Below are 19,313 nucleotides of genomic sequence, written 5' to 3'. Positions count from 1 at the left end.
AAAAATTATTACAGATTTCTAAAATTGATCCTAATTTTTGAATCACCCTGTACGCTTTCATGGATATTACGGAACGAATATCTACTGTTCTGAGAAGGGATAATTCTGTTGATCTTTCATTCATAAAAAAAAAAAAAAAAAAAAGTGTTAGTATAAAGTATCTAAGGTTTTTAAAGCTGGAAATATTAAAAGAGGCGTCTTGTGATCCTTAGGTACATGAATGCTTCTCTGTACACAGGCAACTAGACTGCCTACTGGTGAGTGAGAATGGAGAAGTATGCGTCTCTGGGGATGCTGTCCAGAAGCCCTACCCCCTCTTCGCTTGGAACATAGAGAGTGGAGTGTTGCTGCGTCACTTCGCCGTCCCACACCACGAATTCATCGTCCGGCTGTCCACGCTCAGCGGTGATGGTAGACTGCTCTTTGCCACTTCCAAGGTGTGTTGCTTTCGTTATTTATAGTGGTAAGAGGAAGGCAACTATACAATGGCAGAACTGACAAAATTGTGCGGAGGATGTTGACACTGCTGTGTCCGACCCTCTTGAGCGAAAAACGATCTCTTCCTTAAACATTTATCCGGGATTCACTACTATTCATTTATTCTCTGAATAGTAGCATTCTGCGCAACATTTTCTCTGATTATCAACAATCGACAGTCTGATCAGACTCCTCCTTTAATTAAACAAAAATCAGAGGGGGAAACGGAAATGAATGTAAATAGGCAATATGTGATTACAAAGCACAGAAATGAAATTACATTTCTTTCCTTTCCAAACTCTTCAAGAAACTGGGGAGTTCATGAGAAGCGAAAATTTCAGTTATGTGCAAAAAATAATTTTTTTGCAAATAAAATTAATATCCGATAGAAAATTTATAAAATATAAAATGAATGATTTATTTTATTTATAAAACAATATAAAAAATAATTTTTCTTATAGTATTTGTTTTTTAATTGCAAATCGAATATGTGCCGTAATGCAATAGTTTTTAAGTCTTAACCACAAACTGGTACGTTCAGAAAAATAACTTTGAGTAAAATAGCAGCAACACTAGCATAATATATAAGCATACGTTTATTAAATACAACGAGCTTAATTTAAATATGCTAATAAGGAAAAAAAATTTAAAAATAATGAATATCGTGTCATTTAAAAATCTTTGAAATTATAGGATATTCTGCAAGATAAATAGCCTCTAAAGATTAATAGCACTGAGCAGAAAAAAATAAAAATATGTTTAATAGATGTATAATACTTGTAAGTATTGTTGTATAAAATTTCATACGATTCTCAATGAATAGAATGCATACTAATTTGAAGGAAACGTGCTTCGAAAAAAAGACAAAAAAAAATACTATTTCTACCATAAGAGAATCTGTTATATTGATTGTTAAATAATGATTCATAAACTTTCAACTTTTCAAGCCTATATAATTATACATTTCTATATTTTTCGCAATTTCTAATCTTTTTTTTCAACGAAAATGGAAGAATCAGTTTGTTGAAGATATAAATGTACCCAGATCCCTTCAGTTAGGATTTTTTTTTAAATTATCTTTATATATCTGTTAGAATTTGCATATCAGCCGATTGCCATATAAATTAAATTCCTGATAGTAAAACTTGTTTAAATTTTGGGAATTTAATATTTTGTCTATTTTCTCTGATGCTGTGACAACCTCTAGCCAATTTCTTTGATGTGTTAAGCATACAAAAAAATTATTAGAGATGCTTAAACTTGGAAAATGGTTATAAAATATTTCGATAAATGTAACTGCTTCATGTTTGAACTAATCACATGAAAATATGCTGCAAGTTCGTGCTTCTATTCAATATTTGTATTTAGTTTTAAGAATTTAACCAGGAATTAGCTACAAATAAGAGAAGTACTCGAGTCTTTCTTGTATCGGTGAAACATGTTCGCTTTTGGACGCCAACTTCATTCCGAAGCTATTTTTAAAATAATAATCCTCTTTTTTTTCCATTCCATCTTCCATATAATATGCATATAACCATGCTTCTCTAGCGACAACACACTTTCATTCAGTCATGATGAGCATTAAGGAAGTGAAATTCTGTCACTCATTCCTCCTTCTGTACTTTGTAAATGTTATTTAACATATGGTCAAATGATTTCACTGAACAGCAGCCATTTTTATTTCACGACATGAATGCTCATTCAAAAAATTATTTATAAGATCCTTATACGATTCTTTCACATGCATACTGAGTTATTTGTTGCTGTTTTTTTTTTTTTTTTTTTTTTTTTGAACATGTTTCCCTTATATTTCAATCAATATAGTTCAATATAGTTCAAGCAGACAAAAATCCGATGATGTCGGGACTGTTCGGGAATCGGAGCACCAGCGTCCACACCAGAGTGTCAGTCGATGAATCGCTGTGGCATGCGATCTTGACAAAACGGATGTTTTTTAGCACTTGCAATTCTCCTGTCTCTTCGTCTGTGGAGCACGCTGCGACTTTTAAGAGGAAAAAAAATAGGACTCCGAGATGACGTGATTTTTGAGAATGAGAATGAAGATTCTGTGATTCCAAAATAATGTCGCCATCAATTTTTTTTTTTTCGTAACTCGGAAAATCGCAGCATCTTTCGAAGTGCAAATCCAAAATGGCTCAGAGGAACTCTATCATTGCACATTCGTGATATTTTAACAGAGACACAGAAAGGGACATTTACTTTAGTAGATTAACTAAACAAAGTTTTTAATTTTAAAACTTCATTTCTTTGGTATTTAGAATTATCGAATGGCAGTGGATTGTGCGTTACTTTTTAATTGACTTTTAATTACTTTAGTGCACTTGATAGCATTGTTAAGTACAATATGCAATTTTATTTTAAAGAGTTGTCCATAAACGCAGGAAAACATTTTCAAACGAACAGAGTTCTGGAGACGCAAAAAAAGTCCAATGAAGAATGGGTCGCACTAATATTTATCATAAATAAAATTTTGTTTCAAAATAAACAATATTACACAGAGAAAACAAACTTGCCTTTAAACAAATCTTGATCATTATTCTAATTTTATGTATGACATATGACATAAATGCATTGTAAAAAAATTTGGATAACTAGGACAGTAAAACAAAATGAAATCAAGAAAGTTTTCAAAGCAAATTTTGAAAGCAAAGTTTTCATGTGACAAATGATATATTTGGTTGGTTCCACTTGATTTGCAAAGAATCAATAATATCCCCCCCCCTCCTGAGAAAATATATATTCTTTTCTAATAAATTAATTTAAAATTCTTATGAGTCAATGAACAAAACAAAAGCTACACAAAGCACGCTTGTTTCTGTGAGATGGTCTGTTCGCTTTCACTGATTTTTTTTCAATGGATGCTAAACTGAATCATCATTTCTGCCCTTGTGTATCGCTGCCAATGTCAGTGATTCGAATATTCCAAAAACTGCGAAATACTCAAACTGTTGCAAAAGCAAACAAAAAGTTTTCTGTTTCGTTCAAAGTCAGGAATCTGTTTAACTTATTTTGAGTATATTTAGTGCGCTCTGGTTTCGAATATAAAAACTGTTTTTTTTTTCCTACTTCTCTACCTTTGGGAATTCAGTGCAGTTAAATTACGATAAATTTCAAATTTTCAAGAAATATCTAGCCCTCAAACAGAAGAGCCATATGAAGAGAAAAAGAAAGAATATTAGCATATGTTCTTACATAGGAAGTCATGTAATGGATGAAAGTCAATATAATGCTATAATTCATTCAAACATTTTCATTCATATTTAAAACTTTCCGAATGACTGTAAACTATATTGATTTAGTTAAAAATATGTTTAAAAGTTTCAGAGCCCTTGACTGCAATATCGACATAAAGGTTCAGCAATTGGGCTATCATTTAAAGTGTTTCTTGTGAAAATTCACATCACAAAGAAAGGTCATTATGTCTTCTATCATGTGGACATAATGACAGAAGAGCGTCTGCACCAGAGATAAATGGATATTCACAGGATATCCTGCTACGGTTGGAATGTACAAAGAGACTATTTAAACTATGTTCACTCAAGAATATCAGATCGTATCAAGAATATCAGCTTTCGGAGTGCAGCAAACTATCTTTTCCTTTTGTTTTTGATAATTCTGATTTCTAATTGTTAATTATATTATTTTAGATTTATAGGAGTGCTCTGCATTTTTTTTTCAATTAGTTTAAATATTTCATAGAATCTATTTAGAGGAAGTTTTTTTCTTTAATTGAGTCCTATATCAATTTCATGTGTTAAAGTAAATAATGCTTCAGTCACTTCTTGCAAGAAAGAGGTAATAGCCAAAACTAATGTCATATTTATTTCCAGCGCATGAAATATCTACACTAGGAGAAATGCTCTACAATGCTGTTATGATATCAGTAAGGCATTCAGAATATTGGAAAACATCATGGAATCGCATAATATTGTGTTAAAAGGAACACATAAAATCAGTTTCAAAGAAATCTTCGGCATCAAAGTATGTGTTGATCTGTGTAATTCATAATTTAAAAAAAGTCCTCTCAGTAAGCTGGTAGGCAAAAGGTCTTATCATTTTAGTAACTGTTTTCAAATTCTTTTCAATCCTTAGAAAAAAAATAGTGGTAGTGGTCTCACCGAAACACTCTCGCAAAATTTCAATTGATTTCCATCACTCCACCTCCCGTCAGAAAATTGTGGATCTTGGGTAAGAAGCGTATACTTCGTATGGCGTTGGTAAATGATGGTTATAAAATACAGATCATTGGCTGGAATCTGGCATTTTTATGGAATCAGTCTTGTTAATGTGTTTTAGAGAATTTTTTTGCCGGTCCCGAATTTGACACAAAACTACAGCTGTAGTCACAAGATAACATACCGAATTTCATTGATTTAAGTGGATAAATTATCGCTCTTAAATGCATGCGAATGTACAAACCTAGATGGTCAACCGCTTGACAGATTTAGTTCAAAATCTGATATAATTCTATATTTTAGATGCTAAACTTTTGCTATCAGTTATTATTTGCAAGGCTCTTTTCGTTTTCCGATCATCGAGTTCATTCGTATTCGAGCCGGCAGTGAGTTGATTTTTTTTTTTTTTTTCAAATTTGATGGGAATCTATAAATTTGGCCGTAAGTCTGTGCTCCCAGTTTCATCCGATTATCTCAAAGCGTTTTCGGGTTATCGTTTTCACTGGCAGATAGACAGACATAATGCAAAAATAAAATTTTTAAAAAAATGACAAATGCAAAATGTTTTTCGGGGCATTTCATCAAAATCTCGAGTTTGAATCTTTTGACGATTGCAATACTTCTTCTGTATTTCGTATATGATAAAGTAAAATTGCAATATAACATTTTGAAGCAACCATAAATTATGTCTCTTTACTGCTATCGCACGATTCAGTATTTATTATTGTTGTTGTTGTCGTGTCTATGCATACAGTGCTAGTGCAAAAGATTAGACTTAGGGATTGCAATACTGGACCAAAATTTCAATACCGTTTTTTGGTAGTATTTAAATCTTAATACCGGGATACCGGTTTTAATGCCGGTATTAGAAATTTTAGAAAAAGAAACCACAGGTGTTTCTTTGTTTTATTTGCCAGTTTTATTAGAAAGGGTAAATATCACAAAAAAAAAAATTGTAACATAAATTATAACCATATATAAAGAATCATTAAAAGGTAAAGGAATAACTTATTTATTTAAACCACAAAAAATTGTAAATATCACTATTCAGTCTATGGTACTTATACAAATTTTTGAAATGCGATCTTAAAAAACATAATGCATCCATTGTACTGTTATTACGCCTGATAAGTAATTTTGTGCAAAAATTACTAGCTGTCGAAAACGCTCTTTCGGCGTCTATGATAGTTAGTGGTACTGTTAGCAATGCACGATATACTTTTTTCCAAGTATTTACCTCTAAATCCCTCATCTTCAAATAAATCGATTTCTTATCGGATGGTTTTGGATATAGCTGATTTCTGATTTGTATTTTGGTTCATTGAAATTTTCTTATTTATCGCTAATTCTAATTTTTGTTCAAGAGACAATTCCTTTTCACTATCGTCAGTAGTGTCATCATAACCTTCGATAACTGAACCGAATTGATTTGAATGTGGATAGGTTTGAGTGTAAAAAATTTTAAGAAAATTTACTATAAACTTAATCAGATTTGAATTGCTTATTTTCTTTTCTTCTTTTTCATTTTCATTTTTAAAATCATTATAATTATGTAAATACCATAAGACATTTTATATTTCGATATTCCTTTCTTCTGTGCGATTTTTCAATGTAATATAAAAACTTCAGATAGTGATGTGTGCTGTTCTAGTGTGATGTGTGATGTTAGGAGTAAACGGTTTCAACGTGTTTTGAAATCTAATATTAACATATACTCTGTTTTATTTTCAGTTAGTATGTATTTTAGTAATATGTCATCTTTTATAGGGGAACGTTTAAATATCTTAACAATTTTTCGATCTTTATAAATTATAGGAAGCGATTCTTGATAGGTTAATGTTTCATCCTCATGAGAAATATCTTCTTCAACAATTACATTGTCATTATCTTCATTGTCAATATCACTCTCACTCTTACTCTCTTCAAAATTGGAATCTGAAGTTTCTATATCCACAGTATTTGGATTCTACTGTTTGGTATAATGCATCTATTACTCCTAACTGAATTCCATGAGCATAGCACAATTGCTGATTTGCACCAATCCACTTTCCAACTTCTTTCATAACTGTTGCTCCATCAGTCATTATGGATACAATTTCTTCTTTCAGGGATAATCCATGTTTCTCTAATTTAGTTTTAAGCCATTAATTAGTTAATTAATTCCGCCCGTTAGGGAGACATAAAAGCAAAAACGTATATTACTATTTCGCTATGTTGGCGATCCCTGAACATATAGTGGAGACAATTTAAAAAATTTCTAGTAAATACCGAAAAACCGGTATTTAAACATGTGAATACCGGTATTACGAAATTGTACAAATGGCTCAAAATACCGGTATTCGGTATCCCGGTATACCGGTATTGCAATCCCTAATTAGAGTGCTCCAAAAGCCTTGGTGACAAGATCTGCAAGTTCTAGAGCCCGATGGCTATGGAGGATTTCGATTGGGGGTGCTCCAAGTTGAAAGAGGGAACCGATAATTGCCTGGCAGTCAAAAACATGATCTGGAGTGAGTTGCGAATGAGAACAGTACTTGCAGATGGGATAGGATTTTATATTGGTTCGTGAGATCTTCATGCCCTTGAAATGTCCAGTACGTAGCCTAGCTATTGTAGAGGAAAGGTTTCTTGGGCAGTTTAGATCGGGGCCTTGCTAAGATGCTGATTGTAGATCCTTCGCCTGGCGGCAGCATTCGCATCTGCACAGGTGACTGCTCGAGGTTGATCTTCGTCGCTTGCTTCTTTTGCAAGGGCATCTGCACATTCATTCCCCTCAATTCCAACATGAGCTGGGATCCACTGGAGAGTGCAAGGTACATTTAGTAAATGGAGAAGGGTATTCATTTCTTGCGTTATTGTTGTTTTACCGTTATGTATGGCTTCGAGTGCTGATTTTGAGTCTGAGAAAATCACAATTTCTTTTATTGAGTCGTTTAGAGAATGAGAGCGAAAATGGGTAATAGCCTCTTTAATAGCGATTAATTCGCTTGTGAAGTTTGAAACAATTTGGCCAGTGGGTATTTTGAGTTTGACGTTATATCCTGAGGGGTAAATGATGGAGATACCGGCACCACCTCTGTTACAGTCAATTATTATTAAATATACAAAATCAAAGTACAAATATTATAAAAAATAATGCATAAATCTTGGCTTGTTGCAGAGTTTCTATCATTGCAACACTTAGAAGTTTTAAGCAAGTACAGAAAGTTTGCATCTGTCGACAAAAGCTAAAATTTTAAAAACATTTGAAGAAATTAACTGTTGTTTGTACTAATTCTTCTTTCAATTAATGCAAACAAAAACACTTTATGGTAAAAAGTATGAATTTATCTTTTAATTTTTCATTTATATTGGAGGAGAAAATAGTCTCCTTTTTTTAATTAATGTTGGAATTAACATCTCATCTGTTAGGCACTTGTATATTTTAATTTTTATTATAAATTGGAGTAAAGGGGGATTTAATCATCAATTTTTGAAAGATATTCTTGGGCGGCATGCAATTGACAAACTTTAAACTTACCAACATGTCATTGGCGAACATAGCCTATCTAACCTGAATATCTTTGCCTATTTTTTTCTGTGATTAATGACTATTAGTCGGTTAATAAAAGTCCCCATACTTGGGTTAAAGCCATAACGGTTGTCTTTTATTATTACAATAATTTCACTATAATATACTCTCAATAACGAGGCAGACGACATCAGACCAAGGAACCATTAAATAAGCATTGTCCGGAACAACGAAGTTAATTTAAATATATATATTCAAAAGAAAAGGAAAAAACCACGCAGTTTCTAGAAATTCTTGAGCTGACTATCCTTTACATAAAGCTGTCATTAAATCTTTCTCCTCTATTATTTTTATTTAATTAGTTTTATTCAAGCTTTTAATATTTAGTCCATATGCATTTAAATCATTTCAAAAATGGAAATGAAATGAAAATAGAAAATTTTATTCTATTTTTTTTTTCACAATGACAACATAAAGTGTTGTTGTTAGAAACAATCAAAGTTACTTTGAACTTTGGAGCTAAAATCACTTTTTATTCCTTTCAGCAACTGTAGTTATTGGAAAACTTTAAATACAAAAATTATATATATTAATGAGTCGCTAATTCGGCTAATTTGATTTTTCTTATTTCAATGTTAAGGAAGTTAAAGCAAAATAAATTTCAGCCTCTCGCCATTTCCACCCCACCACCCCTTGAACTAGATATTTTATCTACTTAGAATTCTAGCACAAAGTAGATAGTGTATAAATATATAACTTTTGAACTAAGAGGGAGTTTCGATTTTTAGGCACTATAATTTGTAAAAATCTGCAAAAAATTTTCCGAAATCATATCATGAGAACCTTTGCAATATGTAACCTTCTTATAAAGAATCTACCAACTAAAACAAGTTAAATTGTCGAGAAAAGATTACTTTTACCAACAGTTTCACTTTTAATGCTATCCTTGGCATATCTTTAATACAATTTTTTTCTCTTCTAATAGGAGTTGCTGGATTCCTCTCCTAATTTTCTGATAGCCTACGATACAACAACTGGGAGCATGGTGTGGGAAAAAAGACCTTATTCAAATATCACTGCCATCACTTTATGCTCCGAATCGGAAAGAATACTTGCATCTACAGAGAGAGGGGCAGTTCACGCTTGGAATATACAAAATGGACAGGAGTGGTATGCACTTGTTTCACTAATAAAAATTTTGAATGAAAACAGGTCAAATTTTTTCAAAAAATGGGACAACTCCACAAGACTTATTTGAAAAAAAAGAAAAGCTTTAGATCCGATTTATTCAGAAACGCTTAATAATCCTGAATTTTTGTGGTGTAAATTTATGTAACGTTACAGAGGCATGATTAACGTCATTGCGCTGACAGTTGCTTCACGTGGATCTGTGATTTGGACAGTGAATAGTTTTTCTTATGGCATTCAATACTAAATCGGCATGCGTAGGTGAGCCTGTATTAACTTCATTGTCCCATTTTTGATACATGTTTATTCTCAAATAAAGGATTCATAAAAATATTCATACTATCTAAGGTTTGCGACTACGTTCGAGATGAATTTTTTGAAAAACGTTGAAATATATATATATATATACACTCATGTCCAAAATTAAGGTCACAAACATAAAATTTGCAAAAAATGAAAAACTATTCACTGTGTTGCCACGAAATTTGGCACAGAGGTACACTACAATGGAAGAAAGAACATAGACACATAACAACAACATGGAAAGGATTTTAATTGGGAATTAAGAAACAGGGTATATCAAAAAGTGTTACATTATGAATCAGAGATAAAACATTTATCTCGGGGAATGCCTGTCAAATATGGAGTGTGACCACCGTGCACTGCTATACAGGTTTCACAACGATCTTTCATACTGTTTATGAAGGTGTCAATAAATGCTTGGGGCAACAAAGCCCATTCTTCCAAAAGCGCGGCTTTTAACTCTTGGAGGGTATTAGGAAGGGGGTTACGTTGTGCATTAGCTCTTCCGAGACCATCCCACACATGTTCAATAGGATTGAATTTCCGGTGACCTCGAGGGTCAGTCCATACGTCGAATATCCTCTTCCACAAGAAAATCATCAACGATCTGGGCTCTGTGTGGGCGCGTGTTATCGTCCATAAACATGAAGTCTGGTCCAAAAGCACCCCGGAACAACCTCACATAGGCTTCAAGGATCTAATTCCTATAGTGATCTGCATTGACAGTACCCGCATCGAAGATGGAGTGGTGTACGACTGCCCAACATTATCCACCTCAGACAAGGATTCCTCTGCCACCAAATCTGTCTATTTCTTTCAAGTAGGAGGGATGATAGCGAGCTCCTCGCTCTCTCCAGATAAAGATTCGACGAGTGTCACCCTGTGTGGTAAATCTCAACTGATCACTGAAAAGAACACGCCCCCATTCTTGCTGTACCCAAGACTGGTGTTCGGCACCACAAAAACCGGGCTTTCCTGTTGGATGCAGTCAAAGAGATGTCCTCAACTGGTCGCCGGGCAATAAGGGCCCTCTCTGCTAGACGTCTGTATACTGTTTGTCTGGAAATTCTTATTTCAGACGCAGCAGCAAGGTCACCAGCAAGTTGACAACCGTTGTCAGCCTATGCCGTCGTGCGCTCAATGCCAAATAGCGATCCTGTGCAGGCTTCGTTGCTCTGTGAAGGCCTTGGCCGGCCTTCCTGGTTACAGTACCACTTGTTTGGAATTGATTCCACAACCTGGATACCACTTTCGGTGCCACTTGTAACCGTCTAGCCACCTCCGCTTGAAACTGCCCAGCTTCAAGCCTGCCAACGGCTCTCCATCTCAAGGAATCGTCTAAACGATTATGAGAACTTATTTTCACTGGAAACAGGTTAAATTTTTTGTTTTAATGCAATATTCACAAAATTGCAAGCAAAACTCCCAGATGCCTAAACGGTCTAATTTCAGTAGTTCCCCCAAAACTACTGCTAAACAACATTTCTTCCCACAACAAAGGTTAATATCGGATTACCGGTCCTTCAAAATATATAAAATATAATTTGTTTAAATTTTACTGGTAGCCATTTAGAATTACTTTGAAAAATATTTTTGTGATCTTAATTTTGGACATGAGTGTATATATAATATTTGAATATTCGCATAAAAAATATGGAAAAAACACCTCTATGAAACCAAAATATACCACTTAAATGGCAAAAAGTCTTTAAAAATTGGAAACTAGTGTCTTTTTTTCTCTAAAAAGCAACCAATCTTTTAGTTTAGAAGTTTAAGAAATGATTTGTTTAACAGTTTGCAAATAGCTTAAGAAAAATATTGTCTAGATTCTGAACTAAAAAGTAAGCTGTATTTCTATCCATTCTTTAAATATTAGGGTTCAACTCATGAATAACATTAAATTTTCAATTTTTTTTAACACATTGTGAAGCAATAAAATAACTATAAATATCTCTAAATGAATAGATTACTTATTCTCTAGTTCAAAAGCTGCAGAACAAATTGAAAAATTATTGTATCAAATATTGTTTTTCGCAAGGAAATTCTCTTGAGTCTCATTCTATCTTATTCTATATTTGATAGAATCCCATTTAAAGATACGAAATGGTATTAAAACGTATGTAAATGCAAATATAAAATCAATGTAACTTCCCTCCAAAACAGACTCAGAAGTAAAATTCTAACGACTTTATAAAGAAACCTGCTCAAACATTAAAAATATTATAGAAAAAAGTTCATAATTTCACACGAAAATCGACTTTTTAACGCAGTCACCTGCATTAAATATTTGTATTTTACTGGGAAAAGAAAAATTACAACAATCTCAACTTCAGAAGTGGTAAAAGAAGAAAACCAAAAATAATTAGTGAGTTTAAAGTTGGAAAAAAATATCTTTCTGCAATACAAAAATAAATTACCTTCATGAAATATCTAAAATGTAATAATTTGTTACATTTTATGTCGTAAAATTGAAATATGCTTGGAAAATCATGGAAACCTTAATCTAATTGTAAAAAACATTCTGGAAATGCCATTTCTGGATGGCATACAAGATATGATTAGGAAATAACCTAACTGTTTGAGTTGTAGTGGAATAACAAGTGACTGAAAGAGAAACGGCGAATAATCGCGTCAAATCCTCTAAATTCTGTTTTTGTTTCATTTCCGTAAATGACTCACTTCAGCTGCATCTTAGTGGAAATGGATTCATTTACGGACATCGCATTGTGGCAAATAAATAAGCATTCGAAAGGCGTTGATGCAAGTCTAAACTGGAGAACCTGATATAAAAACTTATTTTTTTTGCAATAAGTTTATCATAATTATTCTGAAGTTTTTGATTCATTTAAAAAAGAAACGTGTAGTAAACTGATGAAAATTCACGTTCATTGATAAAAGAGATGAATATTGAAAAAATTGGTAAAATTATTCGATAATAGCGTTGCTTGAGATTATAACAATATTTGAATTGACACGAATTGATTTTAAAAAATTCGTTCAACAGATTCAGTAAGGATTTCTCCACAGCTTGAATTGTAGGAAAACACATCATGGCTTCATTACCAGAATACATGAATGCCTCCACCCACCATGCAATATTGGTCAAGTTCTTGACCAAATTTTGAAGCTTCATTGTCTATTTTTTTTAGAAGAAACTTGACTTGCTACTATAAATGATGTGAAATCAAATTCGATGCAAATGATCTAAGGACTTTCAGGAATACTGAATCACTGTTTACAGCATGGGAAGTTCGTTATATGGAGATGTATGGATCCAGACAGAAAGTGTGAAAAAACGTAGAGTAACTTCAAAATTGTTAAGAAAAAGAAAGTGGAAAGTATTACTAATAGTATATAGTATTTACTAATATTAGTAATATAATAGCATAATATTACTGATTAGAACATTATATGATTAACTTTTTAATAACTTTTTTAGAAATTGCTTCCTTTCTATTTTAGGTTTGTAATATCTGTTCCCGCTTACAGAGTGGATAGAATTGAGACAGCAATTAATAATACCTTTTTAACGTGGGATTCAATTTCTCAGGGTAGATGTCTTCAACTATGGGACACAATCAAAGGTAATAATTTTCTGAAAGAAATATCGAATTTCATCTTCGAACAGTCGCATAAAAAAGAGAATTACTTACTATATTATAGAACAAAAATATTTCATCATGCATTGATAGATAGATAGGGAAAAGAATCAAAATTAAACCAAATAAAATAAGAATCCAACCTGAAGACTTTCTCAAGGGTCATCCTCAGTCAGGGATTCAAAATAAGGGATTTTTCCTGTGAGGAATCCAGACTAAAATGTATAACAGTATTGACTCCTCGTGACCCGAAAATCCCCTGAAATTAGGCCTAAGAGATACACCATTTTTACAGAATAGAAACAAAACAATAAATTAAAAAAATACGACCACTAATAAGCAAAAATACAATAACATAAAATAAAATAAAATAACCATATAACTCTCATAACCAATTATGAAAGTAAAAAGGAAAGTACATACCAGCAGCAGGGGAAAAAGGAATTAGATAAAAGAATGCTAGCTTTCGCAAAAAAAAAAAAAAAAAAAAAAAAAAAAAACTTGTTTTCTAAACTTTCTTATTGGTTCCCAACAGTTAAATTTCATAAAAAAAACATTAAAATTCAGATTTGTGATTTGTAGCACTGGCAGTTATAATTACTATACGGGGAAACATTTCTTTAAATACTTAAAATAACCTGGACAAAATCAAACATGAAGATAACTTTATAATTAATAGTAACAAAGAAGTATTGGGTTTTCTGAAAGATAACATTAATAAACTTAATACTTTTGATTTCGAAAATTTATACACCAATCTACCTCATGAAAAATTAATAAATGTTTGTACTTTTATATATGACGAATATTTAAACGAAGGTGTTATTCCTAAAAATAACTGGCTAGAATTATGTAATTTTAATATTACCGAAAATTACGTTTTTAATGGAATTAATTTTTATAAACAAGTTCAGGGAACAGCTTTCTCAAGTGCTTAGCTGATATTTTCCTACATTACTATGACAAAAAAATAATTAAATATAATTTAATAAATGGATGGAGGTACATTGATGACTTACTTTTGATAGATAATACCAATATAGTGACTAATTGCTATCCAAAAGATTTAATTCTAACAGAAAGAAATAAAAATCAACTTAAGGCTACCTTTCTGGATTTAAAAAACAAAATAGCTAATGATTAAACAATAGTTGGTATATACAATAAAAGGGATGAATTCAACTTCAAAATAACGAAACTCTGTAATTATCATTCTAATCTAAACACGAATCTTCAAAAATTTAATCTTCTCACAATTTAACAGGATAAAAAGAGTTTGTAATAACAAAATTTCCTATATTGAATCAACAAATAATCTCATTAAAAATTTAACTAATAATGAATTTCCCAGAAACTACTGCAGTATTAATTTTTTAATAAAAAAAAGAAATAATTTGGAAATAATCCTTTACCTAAAATAAAAATATTTTTCTTTGCATATTAACTAACTCAATAGATGGCGCTGAGACCCTCTAATTTTTACCTTGAATGGCGTTAGCATAAACAGTTTAGGGCGCGGGATACAGGAATGGGACAGCTTACGTAAAAAAAAATGCCTGCTGCTGGTATGTTTATTCCTTTTTGTTTTCATAATTGGATATGAGAGTTATTACATGGTTATTTTATTTTATGTTATTGTACTTTTGCTTATTAGTGGTCGCATTCTTTTAATTTATTGTTTTGTTTCTTTTCTATAAGAATAGTATATCTCTTAGGCTTAATTTCAGGGGAATTTCGGGTCACGAGGAATCAATACTGTTGGACATATTAGTCTGGATTCCTCACAGAAAAAAATCCCTTATTTTGAATCCCTGACTGAAGGTGACCCTTGAGAAAGTCTTCAGACCGGATTCTTATTTTATTTGGTTTAATTTTGATACTTTTTCCTATTAACTTCGTTTTTATTACTAACTGTCTAGATCAGCGATTCTCAACCTGTGGGGCGCGCCCCCCTAGGGGGGCGCGAGCACATTAGAAGGAGGGCGCGAGTATATCCAAGAGAAAATATTATTTTAAAAAATTGATTAACTGACTGAAAGGAAAGCACACATAACACATACAAAAAAAATTCATTTGATATATTTTATAACTTATTAAAGTAAAACAATTTACTAAATAAAAACTTACTTTATCAAAACATACTAAATTAAAAACAAATTTAATAATTATTAGTGACTTTCTTGGGCCTGCCTTGCAAAGCAAACTTTTTCGAAGGAAGGCTTCATATTAGAAATAGCCACTTTCAGTTCTGTTTCTATATTTTGTCTTCAAAGAAGCCATAGCAGAAAATCCAGTTTCACAAAAGTTGGATGTTGAAAATGGTAATAGAATGTGAAATGCCCTTGATTTTAGTGCCGAAAAATCATCCTTACTCCTGCCCAAAATTCAAATAGCGATTTATTACTAAATTGTCTTTTAGTTTCGCCACTTATCGTGAAATCTATGAATTTTTCTTCCTCATGAATTGAGAGTCCTTCGGGAGTCTTATGAAATGGATCCCTAACCAACCCGTAACTTGCTATCAGTTTGTCGTCAACAAGAAAATACTTTTTTAAAATTCTTTACCAGCATGGTTAAAAAATTTTCAATGGTTACAAAACAACTTTTACATTCTCTTCTTCAGCCTTGTAAGTTTTAGTACAATCATTCACATTTGCAAACATTGTTAGGTTTTTTGCTTTAAATTCCTGCTCCACAGTTCCAATTTTCTACAAAAAGCATTAACTTTATCACTCGTATCCAACATACGTATGTGTATTTGCTCCTTGGAGTTGAAGATTCAAGTTATTTAATTTCTCGAATATGTCGATCAAGTACCTCAATTTCATCACAAATAAACCATCGCGAAAATTCTCTGCCTCCGATCTGTTTTCTTCTGCTAGGAAATTGGCGATTTCTTCTCTTTATTCATAAACAAGTTGCAAAAATTTCCCATATGCTGACCATCTTGCCTCGCAATAAAATAGTAATGCTGAATGTTCTGAAACCCATGTCTTTACAAAGTGTGGAAAAGATTCTCGATTTCAGGGGTCTCATTTATATAGAATTTATTACTGTTACAACCGTAGTTAACACAATATTCAGACCAGGACTCATTGCTTTCGAAGCCAAAGCTTCTCTGTGTCACACAATTTCGGGAAAAGCTGACACTGTACATTTTCGGCTATATCGCCAATTCGACGAGCAACAGTATCATTTGAAAGAGGTATGGACTACAATTATTTTGAAAAATTATCTCCAAACATAGTTTCTGTAATCTCAATTGCTGCTGGCAAAATAAGCTCTTCACCAATGGTATGAGGTTTTTTTACATCTGGCTATTTGTATGAACTTTGTAAGATGCAATTAAAGCTGTTTTATTCACAGACAAAGTCTCTTTAAAAATGATTTTTGCTTTTTATATAATTTTAATTTTAATTCGAAGAATTCTCTGGGTTTATTGACGTACTCACTATGAAGCGTTTCCAAATGTCGTTTAAGTTTATTAGGTTTCATGCTGTCTGCGGCCAACATTTTTGAGCAAATGATACACAGGGGCTTTTCTTCTTCATTTACTTCAGCACTGGTAAACCCAAAATTTAAGTATTCTTGAAAATATTTTCTTGATTTTATTTTCGGAACCACGCTCGTCTGTGTACTTGTTGATGTTTGACTATCGTCTAGTGCTTGCTTACTTCCGCTTAAAAATTTATCCATGATTCTGCATAAATCTACTGCCGTGAATATTTAATATGGTGAATTACAACTAACACGAAAAGATATATAACATACACATTCACTATAGATTCGATAACGATAAAAGGATCGATTCGAAGGAGACTGGCTGGAATTGAAACTTGGAACGAACATTTTCTTCTTACTATAAAAAAACATTTGCTCCGCGCATGCTCGAGAGAGCATAGGTCGTGTGGATTCCCTTCCACAAACATTGCTTATTTTTTTCACTTTTGTTTAGTCATGCTTCTGTTTTATTTCTTTTATTATTCGAAAAAAATGTATTCCCAGTTTCTAAATTTAGCTAACCTCGTCTAGATTAACTTTCATTGACGATTTTTTTTTTTATTTTCATATTCTTTTAACGTTATCTCCCTGTTTGGCTTTTATTTCAAATATAATATTAAAATTTTACCCGCTTTCATTCGCTTCATCTGTTTACCGCCGGCTTGTCGAAAATGCAAGATGCGGTTTCTCGCTAACGTTGTCTCGCTTTTACTCTTTTTTGGCAGTTAGTTAAAAATAATTTAACAACAGAATCAAAAATACTCAATATACATTATTATTGTATACATTTTATTGTGGGGGGGGGGGGTGCGCGATGGAAATTATGATTGAGCCCTCGGTCGCAAATACTGAAAGGTTGAGAAACGCTGGTCTAGATTCATCTGTGTTTTAGTAGTAGTTGCATTTGCGCTCTCTAAATATAATGGAAGTTTTACTGATCTTTTTTTAGTTTTTAGTTTGATTCCTAAATAATTTAGTTCCGTTTCCGAAATAATTTTAATTTTAGATTGTTTCAATAATAAGTTTTAATTGCATAATTCTTATATTTTTGGTTACTGGTTTGGTTATATATATATATATATATATATACACCATAGTTTTCGAAACAGAATCGTGGTCGAAGACACTTTGAATTTTTAACTTCGTTTTATTGCATTCTGGGAGGTATGATTTACGGATATACAAGCAGAAGCGACGAGCACAAACACAGCACAGAATGAAACGAGGAAAAGTTCATGAAAAATTTATTCCTGTAATTATATACTGTGAGATTTTGATAGGGATCTTTTAGAAAAATTTGTCTAGGTCAGCAATTTTTTGTCCCTTCACTCAGAAAGTGGGTACCGCTAGCTGAAGTATTTTTACAGAGCGTTGTTCTATTGCATTAATTAAATAGAAAAAGTGGAATGGAATCAGGAAATAATAAAATATTTTAGAATGAAATTAATATGGGCTGAATTAAGATAAAACTTTGGAAATTAATTAGGGTTTAATTTAGATCTTAAAATATCATATATATATATATATATATATATATATATATATATATATATATATATATATATATATATATATATATATAATTTGGCAACATGATATTACACACTTTCCTTCTTTGTACTATTTATTTGTTTTATGAAGTATGGTATTTTATCAGGAATGAAATACCATACTATCGTGTTATATGGGCCTGTTAATATATTATTTGCCAATAACTGTTAGATGTAATATTATCTCACATTTATGTTCTCGTTTCTAACCATTTACCTCCCGTTACAACCATTTTTATTAGTCTCCCCTGATTAAGTGGTTATTAATGTAAATGGCTTCCTGAAATTTACACTTTGTCGCAGTTTACATCTCTACTGCCCTTATTGTCCCTTAAAAACAATACAAAAGAGGGAGGTAATATTTTTGTAATGTCTTATTGAAATAAATAAGTGAATGTAATATGCATGTTATTATATCTTATTTAAATAATGCCTCTAATATTTTTGCTATTTTGAATTAAAGTTTTAGTTTAACTTATTTTTTTTTTAATAAGTCATATTCATTTGCAGGCAGTAACATCGCTACTTTCACTGCTGATTACAACGTCCACGAATGCCTTTTGTCGCATGATGGAAGCAGCATTGCCCTGCTTCTGTGTCATAAAGACCGACCTGCTCTGCTTTCTTTGAAAGGCACAGATCGCGTGCAAGAAAAAATTCAAGAAGAATAAAAATTCCTCATCAACAGAAAAAATATTTTTGTATGTTTTTAATATAGAGAAAAATTATGAATTTTTTCTGATAAATAATGTAAAAGGCAACGAGCTATAGTTCCTTCGATTATAAATCTCACAAACATATGAATCTTTTTTTCCTTTTCCTTCCAAAACTTAGAGCTGTATTATTCGGAAACTCATTATATCATTCGTGTAGTACTGGTCGATATAGTCAATATACGGTAGTCTCTTAGCAATCTGGCCTTAGATTTGAAAAGCATTTCCTTTTCTGGACTGAGTTCACTCTTGTAAATTCTATTCAGACCCTAGCT

The 19,313-nt window shown here is 32.1% G+C and overlaps 1 protein-coding gene across 1 annotated transcript in view; it reads left to right on the top strand.

Annotated features, from left to right (window-relative positions):
- The window catches only part of LOC129968131 (uncharacterized), a 44,509-nt gene extending 25,407 nt beyond the window's left edge, over window positions 1–19,102 (top strand). Inside the window, exons 9-12 of the mRNA XM_056081949.1 lie at window positions 239–437; window positions 9,170–9,354; window positions 13,138–13,259; window positions 18,836–19,102. Of these exons, the coding sequence (XP_055937924.1) occupies window positions 239–437; window positions 9,170–9,354; window positions 13,138–13,259; window positions 18,836–18,996 (667 nt within the window). The 3' untranslated portion in view covers window positions 18,997–19,102. The remainder of the gene's footprint in view (window positions 1–238; window positions 438–9,169; window positions 9,355–13,137; window positions 13,260–18,835) is intronic.
- Window positions 19,103–19,313: the final 211 nt, after the last annotated feature.

Source organism: Argiope bruennichi, chromosome 5 (assembly GCF_947563725.1).
Source record: "Argiope bruennichi chromosome 5, qqArgBrue1.1, whole genome shotgun sequence".
NCBI lineage: Eukaryota > Metazoa > Arthropoda > Arachnida > Araneae > Araneidae > Argiope > Argiope bruennichi.
Note: the sequence above shows the minus strand (reverse complement) of the source record. Positions and strands in the feature narration are given on the sequence as shown.